The 15,057-nt window shown below is 38.2% G+C and overlaps 1 protein-coding gene across 1 annotated transcript in view; it reads right to left on the reverse strand.

The window, feature by feature from the left end:
• Nucleotides 1–15,057, reverse strand: part of akna (AT-hook transcription factor) — a 37,220-nt gene that overhangs the window by 10,487 nt on the left and 11,676 nt on the right. The window contains exons 2-13 of the mRNA XM_052103948.1: nucleotides 14,361–14,724; nucleotides 13,979–14,147; nucleotides 12,514–13,336; nucleotides 11,458–11,752; nucleotides 10,848–10,922; nucleotides 4,990–5,140; nucleotides 4,574–4,701; nucleotides 4,388–4,447; nucleotides 4,093–4,211; nucleotides 3,817–3,982; nucleotides 3,370–3,539; nucleotides 3,099–3,266 (exon numbers count right to left, since the gene is read on the reverse strand). Of these exons, the coding sequence (XP_051959908.1) occupies nucleotides 3,099–3,266; nucleotides 3,370–3,539; nucleotides 3,817–3,982; nucleotides 4,093–4,211; nucleotides 4,388–4,447; nucleotides 4,574–4,701; nucleotides 4,990–5,140; nucleotides 10,848–10,922; nucleotides 11,458–11,752; nucleotides 12,514–13,336; nucleotides 13,979–14,147; nucleotides 14,361–14,549 (2,513 nt within the window). The 5' untranslated portion in view covers nucleotides 14,550–14,724. The remainder of the gene's footprint in view (nucleotides 1–3,098; nucleotides 3,267–3,369; nucleotides 3,540–3,816; nucleotides 3,983–4,092; nucleotides 4,212–4,387; nucleotides 4,448–4,573; nucleotides 4,702–4,989; nucleotides 5,141–10,847; nucleotides 10,923–11,457; nucleotides 11,753–12,513; nucleotides 13,337–13,978; nucleotides 14,148–14,360; nucleotides 14,725–15,057) is intronic.

Below are 15,057 nucleotides of genomic sequence, written 5' to 3' on the forward strand. Positions count from 1 at the left end.
CGAGGAAAGGAAATTGCAAAGCTGGAGATATCTGAAGAAATGTGAATTAGGTATGTTGAACTCTGCTCTTAGCTGTACAAAAGAGATAAAACCATCAACCGTATACAGGACTTGTAGTGTAATAAGCCCATGTTTTGAAAGCATCATCAGTACAGGATGGAATAAACATGTTATTTTTTATTATAGGAGCATGTATCAAAAGATCTATGAATGAAAATGCTTGTCTGAATTGCACCCAAATTTTAAGAGACAGAATTACTATTGATTAGCAGGGCATTTGGACACTGGTTCCGAAAAGGGAATTTTAGAGCAGAGAAATGATTTTATTGAAAAAGTGTTACAAGACGCAACCTCTGTCAATAGCCGTTTAGGACTAAACTGTTCCCTTTGAGAGACCTTCTAATAAAGCATGGCTCTTATATTAAAAGCACAATGTCACCTTCCTAAAATCATTCAAGTCATTTTTCAGGTTTTTCAGAAAGGAGGTGGCCAGCATCACGAGGAGATGATTTAGGCAAAAAAATATATTTTTTTGTCAAAAAATGACATGGGACATTATTTTAGGAAGGTGATGACAATAATAATACAGAAAATTGGGGAGTGACAATCCATGTATTTTGAAGAAATATGATAAATGTGGGTGAGAAACAGATACATTTTTAAGTGCTTTTTTACAATAAATTCTCCTCCCTGCCCAGTAGGTGTCGATATGCACAAATAATGCAAATCGCCAAAATCAAAAGAGGAAGAATGTGAAAGTAGAGATTGACAGTAAAAAAAAAAAAAAAAAAGACATGGATTTTACCACTGGAGTCTTATGGATTAAATTTTTGCTGCCTTTATGTGCTTTTGGAGCTTCAAAGTTTTGATACCCATTCACTTGCATTGAATTAACCTAAGGAGCTGAGAAATTCTTCTAAAAATCTTCCATTTGTGTTTAGCAGAAGAAAGAAAGTTATACACATCTGGGATTGCATGAGGGTGAGTAAATGATGAGAGAATTACATTTTTTTGGGTGAACTATTACTTTAATAATAAAATATTACATATGATTTTTTCGGCTGATATGTTCCAATTTGTTGCTTTACATAGCATTTCATTCTCAGTGAGGACAGAAATATTATTTACTTGTTAGGACTTGGTTAGGACATTGTATATGTGATGAATTTACAAAAATGGTATGGACACCATTAGGGCTGGGTGATATATTGAATATTCACAATATGACAATATAAAATTAAGCAATATTGTGATAATTTAAATGTGCTTATTATTTAGCCATTAGTTTTTATTAAGAGTGGATCAGTAGCCTAATTTCATGATCTTTCAGGGCTGCACAATTAATGTACGGTTATACGTGATTTTTAAACTGCAATCATAAGAATGGAGAAAAAATGTGATCTCAGAGATTTTAACCAAAAAACATCCAGTGAGCTGCAGTTATGCAGATGGAAATGTCTTGTTGATGAGACTTTTCTGCAGGTGTTATGCAGCTAAATGTAAGACTTTTTTTAAAGACCTTTTTAAGACCAACTAAAGAACATTTAAGGAATCAATCGAAGGAAACGCAATAAGTTCTCTAAATGTAAATGTGTAATGTACTTGTGTAACTTTGTTGTTCTGCAAAATATCCACATTTGCTGCTACTGGGGTTGAGGTATGGGTATGTTTAGGAGTAAGGTTAGGGTTAGGATAAGGGGTTAGAATTAGGTTTTGAGGTAAAGTTTGGGTTAAGGGTAAAGTTAACAGTGTAACTACAAATGTAATTAAATGCAACAACATGTATGTACACACCAAATACATTGTATCAAATGGTTAAGTACATAGTAGTTAAGGCCACCTTAACTAACTAATTAACTAATGTGGGTCTGTAAAATATTTGGTTTCTCAGCATCTTCTGCACATTTGAATTCTTCAATGGCTATATGATGAGATCCAGCTTTTGCCACTTGTCACAATTGAGGAACTCATACACAACTATTAGAAATGGTGCAAACAATTACTGATGCTCAAGAAGGCAACAGAAGATCATCCAAGGGGTGCAAACTTTTGAACAGGATGATTTGTGCAATTAAGAGTACATTTTGTGTTATGCAGCTTTTGAAGTGCAGTACTACATAACTTTAAAAAAAAAAAAAAAGTTTTTATCTCTTATAGGCTATTTGTATACATTCGGAAATGGGTGTAGAATCTTTTAAAAACAAAAGGGGAATGCAAACTTCTGCACTTAACTGTATAGGCTATATAGCTTGTGAAAATGTATATTTTATTTTAGATTTAGTTTGACGGGACATCTGGTCACTCTACTTAAACGCAACGAGAAAACAATCCCTCATACTACATTTAATTTCATGACCTTATGAATTTAAGGCTTGTTGCTCCGATTTAAGACTTGAATGCGAGGATGGCCGTTACTGGAAGTCAGTGTTTATAAAGTTACTTGAAGCCATATTTTATAAAGTTATAAATATGGATATTTTTCTTACAAAAACACATCGCTTCGCTTCAGAAGGTCTTTATTAACCCCTTGGAACCGTATGGATTACGTTTTTGATGGATGGATGCACTTTTTTGGGCTTCAAAATCTAAGGTATCATTCACTCCCATTTTAGCTTGAAGCTTGAAAGGATATTTTTTTAATATAAATTTGATCATGTCTGGCTAAAAGAAGAAAGTCATATACACCTAAGACGGCTTGAGGGTGAGTAAATTATGGGATCATTAAAATTTTGGGGTGAACTAACCCTTTAAGACTTTTAAAGACCTTTTAAGACCCGCAGGAATCCTGTGATAGAGGTCATCAGAGAATGGCAAGACTGGTTCAAACTGACAGAAATGCTACGGTAACTCAGATAACATCTCTGTACAATTGAGGCGGATGGACAGTAGAAGTCCACGTCGGGCACTTAATTAGGACCATAGTGTTTCTAATAAAGTGCTCAGCAAGTGCAAATTGAATATTGTCAATAGGCTGAAAAATATCAATATATAATTTTTGTAACATATCGGACAGCCCCAGACACCATACCTAAGTATCCGTTAAGCTTCTAAACCTCTTTAAAGTTAATGTAATATTACAAGAATGGAGCTCAACTCACAACAGAGCACTTTTGGTTGTCTCTCTTTCATTGGTAGACTGGTGTCGCTGTCTGTCCTCCACAGTCTCATTTCTGGTAGAAGGAGTGTCTCCAAAATCCAGAGAGTCATGGCTTGTTAAGGGTGCACTTCTGTCCAGATGGCTGGGGAGCTCTTTTAAACTCTGGTAACTGTAAAAAGATAGCAAGAGATCATGTGACAGATTCAGAACACCTGATTGTGTATGTACAGTAAAACTTATTGAAAAAGAGATGCAGGTCAAAGGTCACTAACCAGTCCATGAGATTACTGAAATCTCTCTCCACACACTGGCGTTTGTCATAGAGAGGATGAAGAAGAGAAGGAAGAATCTCGTCATCCTCTCGGTCTACATCACTCTCTCCACTAACTGAACTCACTTCAACACCCACACAAGCCTGAGGATGAACAGCTGACAATGGGCTCTGGGAGAAAGAAAGTGTGAGAGAGAGAGAGAGAGAGAGAGAGAGAGAGAGGGCATAGTTAAACATTGCCAGAGAAACAGAGTGTAACTAATGCCCTTATATCACCTACCACTATCCACCCAGTACATGATGGTTACATCAGGTCTCTTAGGTCTAGTATTAACATTTGATCCAATCATAAGTGGACAGTGCTAAAGAAATACTGTCCTGATGAGTCTCAGCTGACCACTTGTGATCACCTCAGGTTAGTGAGGTTTAGATGTGATGTTTGAGGTACCTCAGGTAATGGTTCAGCCTCATGCATGGACTCAGAGAGTATGTCTGTGTGAGGGGTCAAAGTTAAAGGACGTTCTGAGATGGGTCGGTTCTGTTCTAATTGCTCCACCCAATCCCTCAGCTCCTCCAATTGCATCCCCGATCTGAAGATCTGATCCTCTAGTTCCCTAATTCACACACATAAACTTACAATTCAACAATGTTCAGCAAACACATTAGACCAGAAAATGTAGTTTGTTTATTGCTTGCTCATGTGATCAGAAAAATAGGAGCACACCTGTCTGGGTCAAAGTGCACAGGCCAGCCTCGGCTTTGCTGCAGTATCTGATACTGGGCTCGTGAGTCCAGGTAAGCCCTTTCCAAAGACTCCTGTCCCTCAGCCAGCGTGGAGAGACCCTACAAAGGATTCAGAAATAAAATTTGACACATTTACTCTCAATTGAATTAAAAGCCATTCATAAGTTCCTTTTTATGAAAACTGTAAGCACTGTGTCTCTGTAGCACTATTAAAGCTCCACTGTTTTGAGCAACTCATCTACACAAACAAAAGTCCCAAAAGTAAAAAAGAATACCTTTATTTGTTCACATGGCTTTAGCTTGCCATTCTTCAGAAGCTTTTCAAAAGCATTAACCTGAACAAGCAAAGATAGTGTTTTAGGATTCAAAGCACCTCTGTTAAAATATGAAATGTCATCAAAATCAAAATTCTTTGTTACAGTTAGCATAAATGTTCCAAACAGTTTTCTGAAATCATGTACCTGTAGCTGAAATCTGTGAGTCTGTTTGGTCAGAGTCTCAATGAGAAGGTCTGGAGTCATAGATCCAAGCCTCCTGGAAGAGCCAGAGTCCACAGACGAGGGGCGAGAGGAGGGTTTTCTGGGAATATCTACAATGTGAGAAAAGCAATTCCGGCGTGACTAAACAAACATTCTCAGATTGATTGCAAAGCACATTTTGCTCTAAGGTTATTAGAAAAACTTTTTATTAAAATCACAGATTTGGAGATTTTAACGTACTATCTTTGAGGAGAATATTACAGCATGAAAATAAAAGTGCAACATTTTATGGTACTACACAACGTTTGTACCTCTGTTATACTCTGAACATATATAATTGACATTTACATGCAGTTACAAGCATTCAGTTTCAGAGATGGATTTTCAATGTGGTGTACCTGAATTATGTTGTGTCAGTTGAGCAGAGCCTGCACCAAACTCTGCCCTCTGTGCTTGTGGAAAGCTGAGGGTCATGACCTTTAACCCCTCCTGGATGACACCAGACAGTATAGCTGTACTGGGTTTGGGAGGATCAGAGAAAAGACCTACCTGAAGTGAGACAAATACACACACACAAAATCATGATTTTAAGAGTAAAGGGCGTTAACAACATTTTGGATAAAACACAACATACAGATAATAGATTTTTACACTTTTTGTAAAAAGCTGTGCTTGCCTGTGCACAAAACGTTGTGGGCTTTTGCACACTCATTGATATGCATTTTTAAAGAATTCTGAGTGGTGGCTAACCATATCCCTAAATATGGCTCAAAGTTTAACACTTGGGGTTAAAAGTTTATTCAGATTAATCCTAAATAGTACTTCTAAGCAATAGAAATACAGTAGAGATGCCTGCCTCAGTAACCTAATGATTGAAAATACTGAGATACTTAATCATACTGACTGTAATTTTTACATGACGCCTTGACCCATGTTAACAGTGTTTATCCTGCATAGAGAATTACTAGGCATCCGCCTCCGTCAAATTTTGTGCCACCTCCGGCTCTCTACAAAACTCTGATGGGTGTCTTCATGGAAAACACAAAAAAGCGTTGCACTCGGTGGATTGTCATTTGTAACTGCAAATCTCTGCAATAATAAAAAAAAAAAAATTTGTCAAATCTCTTGATGTCAAGTAACATAACTTGAGATCATATAAAACTATAATGATGACACGCGAGATGAAAGGAGCGCTGCAGCTCGAGTGTCTGATAGAAACACAGATCAAAACTTGCCGATATATCTTTATTTCATCCTTAATTAAAGTTCATATAACATGGCATACGTGCCATGTAAATAAACACAAACTCCAAAACTGTCATTCTCTGTGCGATCAGAGCCACTTGAACCAGTCGCGGAAGAGACTAAATCTGAGCGGGAGTTGAGACCGGGAAAGATTTAAACTTCCGCGGAGACGGTCGTCTCTCACCCCCGCTGTCTGCAGCTTGCAACGTCATCATCATGATAAGAACAATCTTATAACACTAAAATGACAACAACAATAAAAAGTGTGTGTGTGTGTGTGTGTGTGTGTGTGTGTGTGTGTGTGTGTGTGTGTGTGTATATATATATGTATATATATATATATAGGTTTTGGATAGACTACATTGACAAATGATTATCAATAATACTCTTATGGCTAAAAATGTTTACAGTGTTCAGTGACTAAAATGTCAATATGACTAAATGCTACTAAAATATGACTAAAATGTCAACAGTTTTCATTGACTAAACTACATTAAAATGCCCAGACTTTGTCAACTAAAACTTGACTAAAACAAAAAGAATAGGATAAGATTGACTAAATATGATAAAAACTAAAATGGACATTTTACACAGGACTAAGACTAAATTAAAAAAACAGATGACAAAATGAACCCTATTATTCAGTTGCCAGGTCATTAGGAGTGTATTAATGCAAAGCCAACGTTTACGTGTTCTTAACGTCACTTTTTTGATCAGTATGGTACCACCTCTGCCTCATTTTCAGCCAGGAAAACCCTGGACAATAAATAAAATATCAAACGTTTGTCCTTATTACAACTACAAGATCAAGACCAGTAACAGATCATCAGATCTCAATTAATACACAGTTTCACCGGACTACGTCTAAAGTTTCCATATACACAAGAAAGCAACAAACTAGTCAATAAGGGATTAAAGTAAATGAAACTTTTTTTATATTAATCTAAAAGGCGAGCCAGATGGCCAGGGCATGAGGGGAAGATTAATTTAATGAGCATTAGAGCAAATTAAAATAGAGACGAAAAATGAACAGAGAACTGGCAACAATCTAAAATATGCTTCATTTCAACAATTACCAACAATGTTGTTGTCTATTACCAGAGAAAGGCTACTATGCACTGATGCAATAATTTTTAATTAGCAACTAGTGATGAGCTGCCTTTTTTTATTGGCTAACCTCTGATATAATGGTTGAAGCGCATATGACATCTTATTTTTTTATTTTGCTTATTAATATAGTTTGTTTATTTCACTATTAGTTTAGATGATTATAGTTTTAAACATGTAGCAATTTTTATAGTGTTTTTTCAGATTAACAATTTTTATTGATTCACATATTTGAACATAGAAACAAAAACATATACACAGAATCAACATTAACCACCACTATTGCCCCTCCCCCTCCCACTCCCCAACCCCACCAAGGCCCCCAACAACATCCCAGTGGTCGTAAACGATATAGACACACATACACAAAAAAATGTATAATAATAATAATCACACATCCATAAACGCCAGATAACCGACCCATTTCACCACAAACATGTTAAACTTCCCAAGTCTTCTAAATGACCATTCTTCAAAGGCCACCACCCTCGCCATCTCCGAGCCCCACTCCTAAAATGAGGGCACACCAGCCGACCTCAATCTCCTTAAAAGTGTCTGGTGATCATGACACTGGTTAGGACCCAACTCTTTATGTGTCTATTTTCAACATCGATGATTGCCCCATCACCCAAAATACATAGTCTGTGGCAAATTGATACCCGGGTGCTCAATACATCACAAACAAAACTATGAACGTTCAACCAAAACTCCTGGATCTTAACAACCCCCAAAAGACATGGGTTATGTCTACATCCTCTGATTGGCATCGCCAGCAGGTGGGCGTGACTTTAAGACCAAGCCTATACAATCTAGAGGGGGGTCCAATAGAATCTATATAATATCTTGAATTGCATAAGGTGCACCCTTGCATCTCTAGATGCAGACTTGACGTTTTTGAGAATCCTAGCCCACTCTTCCTCCTCCTTAAATCAAAGTTTAAATCTTTCTCCCATAATCTCTTGAGAGAAATTGAAGCTCCGTCCCCCATTCTCTGAATTAGCAGGGAGTAATACACTGATGCCTCATGACCTTTTCCAAAAGCAGTAATCACCACTCCCAGAGTATCTGCCGCTTTAGGGGGGTGTATGCTATTCCCAAAAAAAAGTACAGAGCAAGTGGCACAGCTGTAAATACCTAAAAAAATTTGATCTGGTGATCCCAAAATGTTGAACCAAATTTTCAAAGGATCTCAACATGCCACTCTTATAAAGGTCATCGAGTGTAGTAACCCCCTAAAAATCCACTCTGACCAGCAGAAATGGGATTAATTAATACATAATTTGGGGTTCAGCCATAAGCTCGAGGCAACATTTAAATAAATGTCTCAATAAATCACTCTTAACACTTTTGTCCATACTGAGTGGAAATGCAAGATAACGGGGTGCAATTGAACTTCTCCGGTTAGTTTGATAGAAAGGATTTACAATGGCAAAATAGGGGCAAGAACTTCCAGTTCAATACCGAAACTTCCTTTTCAAAAAGAACTTCCAGTTCAATACCAAAAGTGGAGCCAGTTCTGTAGCATAAGATCTAGAAAACTCTGCGGCAAAGCCATCAGGCCCCGGAGCCTTGCCTGTAGGCAAGGCCTTAATTACCTCGCCAAGGTCATCCAGGGTTATCTCAGAATCAAGAGAATTTTTTTGCTCAGTCGTCAGTTTAGGGAGTTCCAAATGTTCCACAAAATGTTTAATATCTTCATCATTAGACGAAGATGTGGAACTATAGAGATCAAGATAGAATCCTTTAAATGCATTATTAATATCAATGACCGAGGTAAACATTTCACCAACAGCAAATTGCACTGAGGGAATGGTAGAAAAAAAACTCTCTCTGCTTTATATATCTAGCCAAAATCTTACCTGCTTTGTCCCCTGACTCAAAGTATGACTGTCTTTCCCTGAACAACCAAAACTCCACCTTCCGTGACAAAATAGTATTATATCTGTATTTCAATCGGGTCAATTCTCTGAGGCCATCCAGCTATATTCCCTTCAAACTCCACTAGTTCTCGTGCTTTGGATTTTTTGATGAATGAGGCATACTGTATGATCTGACCCCTAAGAACTGCCTTAAGTGCCTCCCAAGCCATGTCCACACAGGATACTGAGGACCAGTTGGTCTCCATATGAACATTGATTTCAGCCTTTAACATTTGTTGGAAATCAGGATTTTGCAAAAGGTATACATTAATGCGCCAACTATGTGATTTCTTTTTCTCCATATGTGGCAACACCTCTGAACACACCAGGGCATGATCTGAGACTAATATGTTTCCAATTGAGCAATCAACAACAGATGAAATGAGGGACTTAAAGATATAAAAACATATATATTCTAGAATAAATCTTATGGACTGAGGAAAAGAATGTATAGTCCCTCCCAGATGGGTTCAAAAGTCTCCAAATATCTGCAAGACCAAGATTTTTACACATCCTGAGAAGTGTCAATGTAGCTCTAGGCAGTTTACACACTTTTGCCATCAAAAGATTAAAGTCTACTCCCAATATCATGAGTGCTAGCTACTTGCAACATCCCTTCAAGATATATAAAACAGCCCTGATCATCAGCATTATGTGTAAATATTAGCCAAAATCAACTTTTGGCCCTGAATTTCTGCTAAAACAATAATAACAAACACAAAAAAGAAAAACATGACAACGCCAACCGGCGTCCATCCCTCAAACTCAGTCCATGTATGCCTATGAGAGCCCCCGCAACAACTTTGCTATCAGATTGCTCAAGTCTGGTGTTTCTATACAGATTTTATGAGACAGAATTACAAAACAGAAGAAAATCTAAAAAACAAACTCCAGCCAATAGGCAGAATAAACAAAAAGTATGTGTAGATTCATCCACATCACTGTCCTGAAGGTGTGTTCCTCCACAAAACAAACTCTAGCCGCTAGGTGGAACCAGTACAAACAGAAACAAAAAAGGTGCCCAGTTTCCTCGTAGAGTCAAGTGAATGTTCAGTGAGTCAAGCTCACTTGGCTGCAATGTGAGAATCACACCATGACTTACTCATTCCATTGACTTTATGAAGGACAATGCTTACTGGGGACATGTAAATACTTTGCAGCCATCCTAAGCATCTATTCTAAATTTGGCCGGGAACATGAATGCAAAAGCGACCTTCCGTTGATGTAAAAGTTTCCTGCATTCCTTGAATCGATCACGTTTCTCTCGTCAAATTCGGAAAGTCAGAGAACAACAAAATGTTGTGGTTATTCCAAGAAAGCCTTCCTTTGCTCCTCGTCTCATGTAACACGAAATTTGGCCAGGATCGATCAGGGCCTGTCTCCCTCAACGGATTTCCGAGCCGGGACTCTGTGAGCTTGTGTGATTTACTGCTTATGGCCTGTTATGTCGAGCAAACTCGGAAAGAGCTCGTCCAGAAATTCCACCATATTCTGACCCTCTGCTCGCTCAGGATATCCAACAATTCGGACATTGTTTCACAGGTTATGATTCGCAATGTCTACTAACTTTTCCCAAATGCATTCCAAATCTATTTTGGTCGCTAGCGGATTAGCAGGTAATTCCCTTTCTGATGACTCCAGATAATAATCCGTTTCTCAACATCCGACATTCTTATAAGCAACTCAGTGAATTTCGTCTCCGAGCCAGTGATCGATCGACGTATTACAACAAAAGTGAGGACTCTGACAATGGCATCACAACAAAGATGTGCATTTATTTTGAGCCTTTAAATATCTCCAGACGACATCAGAGCAGACGAAGATAGAAAAGGCTGCAGATAGGTGTGAGAGAAGGGCACAGGAAACTTCACTCAAAGGGAAAGCGTCTAAAATCACCATGAGGAGGGTTAAAACATTTAATTGTGTACAAAATACCCAAGCAAAAGCACCCAAGCATAAACCAAACCTAATGTGCAAAACCTTACCTTAGCTTCCAGGCGAAGACGATCGATAGTATTTTCAGCTTCTGCATACTTGGTTAACAGCCTGTTATAGTCCTCCTTTAAGAGTGAGAGCGTGTGAGGAAAAAAATGACACAGATAAAGAAAAATAACAGCGATTGATTCATCTTTAATTTTTGCCTCTTGAATAAATATGCATAACCTCATTTAGAGCGTATGGGTATGCTGGGAATGGTATTCAAACGATTTTCCTTTGTAAAACAAAGCAGTATGCGGTACACATTCCAAACGCAACTGACGTTAAATAACAAGATTCCTTTTGCCTTCTTCACTCATTAATTGATCAGACTACCAAAGAAATAAGATGTTTTATATAAAACTGGATCAAAAATCAGTTTATGTCTGCTTGATATACCATCAACTGGACACCAACAGCTGAATTATTCATGCAAGTGAGATTTTGTGGTAACAATGTAGCATATTTTAATTTTACAAATGTTTATTGTTGCAAATGACATCACAGAATATTTTTCAAAAAGTAAACAGTATCCAGTACACTAGTATTCTGTTCTGAACAGCAAATATCTTCACACTATATATTTCAGTGTTTCCTGATTCGCTCCTCTCGGAGTACCTGTAACTGCTGGACCAGTGTGCTAGCCTGTTGGGGGCAGCGGAATTCTTCTGGTACTGTGCTCTTCAGACGCTCCTGGCTCCCACAGGAGGAGGGACTTCCTGGAGACACATAAGTACTGCTCAACAGGACCTCTCTCACAATCTCAGCAGGGGATTTGAACAATACAGGAAGATGTGAAGTTATGCCACGAGCAGCACTACGACTTTTGGGAGGTTTGTATCCGCTCTTCGGGAAACAAACCCTCGGCTCCACTTTGGAGAAATCAGGTAAGGAGTGACTCAGCTGACCTTTCCTAAGAATGAATACATATCAATTATTAGTGCTGAAATAAATTACAGATATAGACTAAATGAAGAGTATGGACTTTGTACAGTTACCAAAGTGGTTATTTTAAACCTGAACCTGAAAAGGCTTTAAATTGAACAACTTAACATTTCTTGGCCTTGGCCATGTCTAGTGATAGACCGATATATCAGTCAGGCGATTAATCGGCCGATGCGTTACAGCGAAGTATCAGCCGATAACTGTGTTCTCTTGGCCGATTAACAGAAGTTACCTTTTCCTTGTGTCAGTTTCCAAATCTACCAATTGATTTGTCAATAAATAGTCAATACTTTCATTCAAAATCAAATCATTTCTTAAGTCAATACTTAATTTGAGTATAATTTTCATCAAATAAGTGTTTCTTTCAATCTAGAAATTTTGTTTACATCTGATTTGCTGTTGCTAAATTTGATTATGTTTATCTGCATTTATATCAGCCATTAGCCATTCTGCTCTCTAGATATTGGTATAGGCCACAGAAAAACCCATATCGGTCGACCAGTAGTCATGTCAGCAGAAAATTTAAGTAGTTTGAGAGATGTTAAAGTTACACATTGATAAAGGATTATGAAAACAAACATTTATTTTATTTAGTATAACATTTAGTATAGCTTTAATGAATCATGCACAATAAGACACCAAGGACATTTCTTAAGAAAGTAAATAGGGTTAATTTTGATTTTGAGAACAATTGCATTATGAATTTGGACCCACTTATTTCCATCTCACCTGATGTCACCTGGATCTGTGTAGGAGGTTTTTGAGGCTCTTTGGCTCTTTTGTGCTAAAGAATGGTAAAGTGTAGGAGGTGGGGAGAACTCTGAAGGAAAGATGCTTGCTTTCAGCTGTGCTGGACTGGAAACCTCACAATCCTCCTGTGAACAACAGTTTGTTTTTCTGGTAGAAGTCATTGGAGGCTGGCAATTGTGGGCAAAGCTGTGCAACCTACTGTCTAATTTGTCTCCACTCCTTCCATCTTTGTTTGAGTTTTCAAGTCTGATTTTCATCACAGGGCTTCTAGCTGATGTTTGAGGTGTGACCTTGTACTTAAGGTCCTCCCCACTACATCTAACAGTGTGGTATGTTTTACGGGTGGGGTTTTGGTGACCACTAAGAGATGACTCCACCCTGCTGTCAGTGAGGGCCAGCTCTGGAAAAGTCTCAGCTTCAATTCCACAGTTATTCATCAGCTCTTCTGAGGACAAATGTGTAAAGAAGTAAGGATTAGATGTGTTTGCACAAGACAGAGATGAAGCTGGGAGATATCTACCCTTGTTTTTCTTGAGTTCCTCACAATCACTTGGTTTAGAATGTTCAGTGATTTCTAAAGTTGGGATATTATTGCAGTTCTCTGGAAATGAATGGTTCATGTGTCTTTCAGCATCTTCACATGTGTTTTTTTCCTCTGTCTCCTCATCTGTCATGTCTAACGCTCGATCTCTCTCTGGGAAAGTGTTTAATTCCTGCTTGTGGATTATTATGTTCTCTGTACCATCTTCATCATCAGTCCAGTCTTCCAATTTAACACTCCAGTCTTCATCCTGTTCTTCCTCTAAAACAGATGGAACAAAAAAGGAAGAATAATCTGACATTGTGGGATATATTACTCAAAACAGGATTTTCCTTGCTCTTTTGGAAATATAAGAGTTCACCGAAGACATGTAGAACTTTCAAAGTTCCACCCGCCCACAAAAAACAATTATGAAAACTAAGATACAAAAACATCTTATTAAGAAGTCTTGAGGTCATGTATCCACACAAACTTTACACATCAATGCATATTCAGTATTAAGTAACTTGGCCTGTCCTGATGAATGACAAAGTGAACTTCATGAAGGTTTGCCAATCATATTAGTGGTCTTTTACTTATAGAAGTTTTATAAGTACAGTAGCAAAAATGTCTTCTTATTTTAAGAGTCAGAGCTAGAGTTCAAAATGGTGAATGAAATCATGAATAAAAATATAAGTGAAAAAGTAATGCTTCAAAATTATAGAATACAGCCCCTTCAAGACTATCTCCATTTATTTTAAGAATGCCTTCTGTAAATAACCTCCTATCAGCATCAAAATCTAAGATGGAAGCAAAAAAATGAAATTGTAACCAACTGTTATGTAATACAAATAAATAAAAAAAAACAACAAGTATGGTGCACATTTAAAAAGCTGGGGTCGTTTAATTGAACTGGGTCCTTACGCAAAAACGAGTCATCTCCATTGGTCTGGGAGAGGGGCTCAGAATCTAACAGCTCACTTAAGTGATAGCTTATCTCCTCCAGTGCAGGCGGTGGGCCATCCTCCGGCTCCGGGGTTTTTACGTCCCACAACAGGTCTTCTGCAATCTCTTCATCTACTTCCTGATCCACCTAATCAAGGTATACTTATTAAAAACTTTTTAAAGTTACATTATACATTACTTTATTATCTAAAATTGGTTTTAATTATACGCAGATCTACTCTGGTTCCAAGCAAAATTTTAGCAAGCATATTGAGTCTCTTCTAATGAAAAGTCATGGCAAGACTGCTCTAAATGACCAATAAATGGGCAGTTATCAGTCAAACAACTCTATTACCCCCACCTCCAGCTGCCTTTGACTCTCTGCCAGACCAATAATGCCATTCTCATCCATCTGGCTTTGGAAGTCCTCATCTGGTTTTTCATCCAGGCTGTAGTCCGACCCATCTGGGTTTGAGGGAGAGGAGTATGCCGGGGCTGGCGTCCACACCAGGAACCCTGCAGCGGTAGTACCACCTCTACGCCGCTCCATTACCTGGCTCTTTATCACTCCCTCTACTGCACCTTGAGCACCTGTATAGCCTGCATGTCCTCAACATCGATACTGAGGTCATCACTCAGGGTCAAGGCTGAGAGATTAAAAGACCAGTTACAGAAGATCCTATGAACAGGCCAGATATTGTCCACTCAGGGGTAGCAATGACTTCCTGAAAAACACAGAAGATAAAGTGCCAGTAGGTTTAGGACTCTGTAAATACACTCACTGAGTACTTAATTAGGAACACTATGGCCCTAAAAAAGTGCCTGACAAGGTGTTCTGCTGTTGTAGCTCATCTGCCTCAAGGTTTGACGTGTTGTGCATTCGGAGATGCTACTCTGCTCACTACAATTGTACAGGTTGTTTATCTGAGTTACTGTAGCCTTTTTGTCAGCTCGAACAAGTCTGGCTATTTTCTGTGGACCTCTTGTCATCAACAAGATTTTTTCTGTCTGCAGATCTGCCGCTTTTTGTATTTGACACCATTTTGAGTAAACACTAG

Source organism: Xyrauchen texanus, chromosome 34 (genome assembly GCF_025860055.1).
Source record: "Xyrauchen texanus isolate HMW12.3.18 chromosome 34, RBS_HiC_50CHRs, whole genome shotgun sequence".
NCBI lineage: Eukaryota > Metazoa > Chordata > Actinopteri > Cypriniformes > Catostomidae > Xyrauchen > Xyrauchen texanus.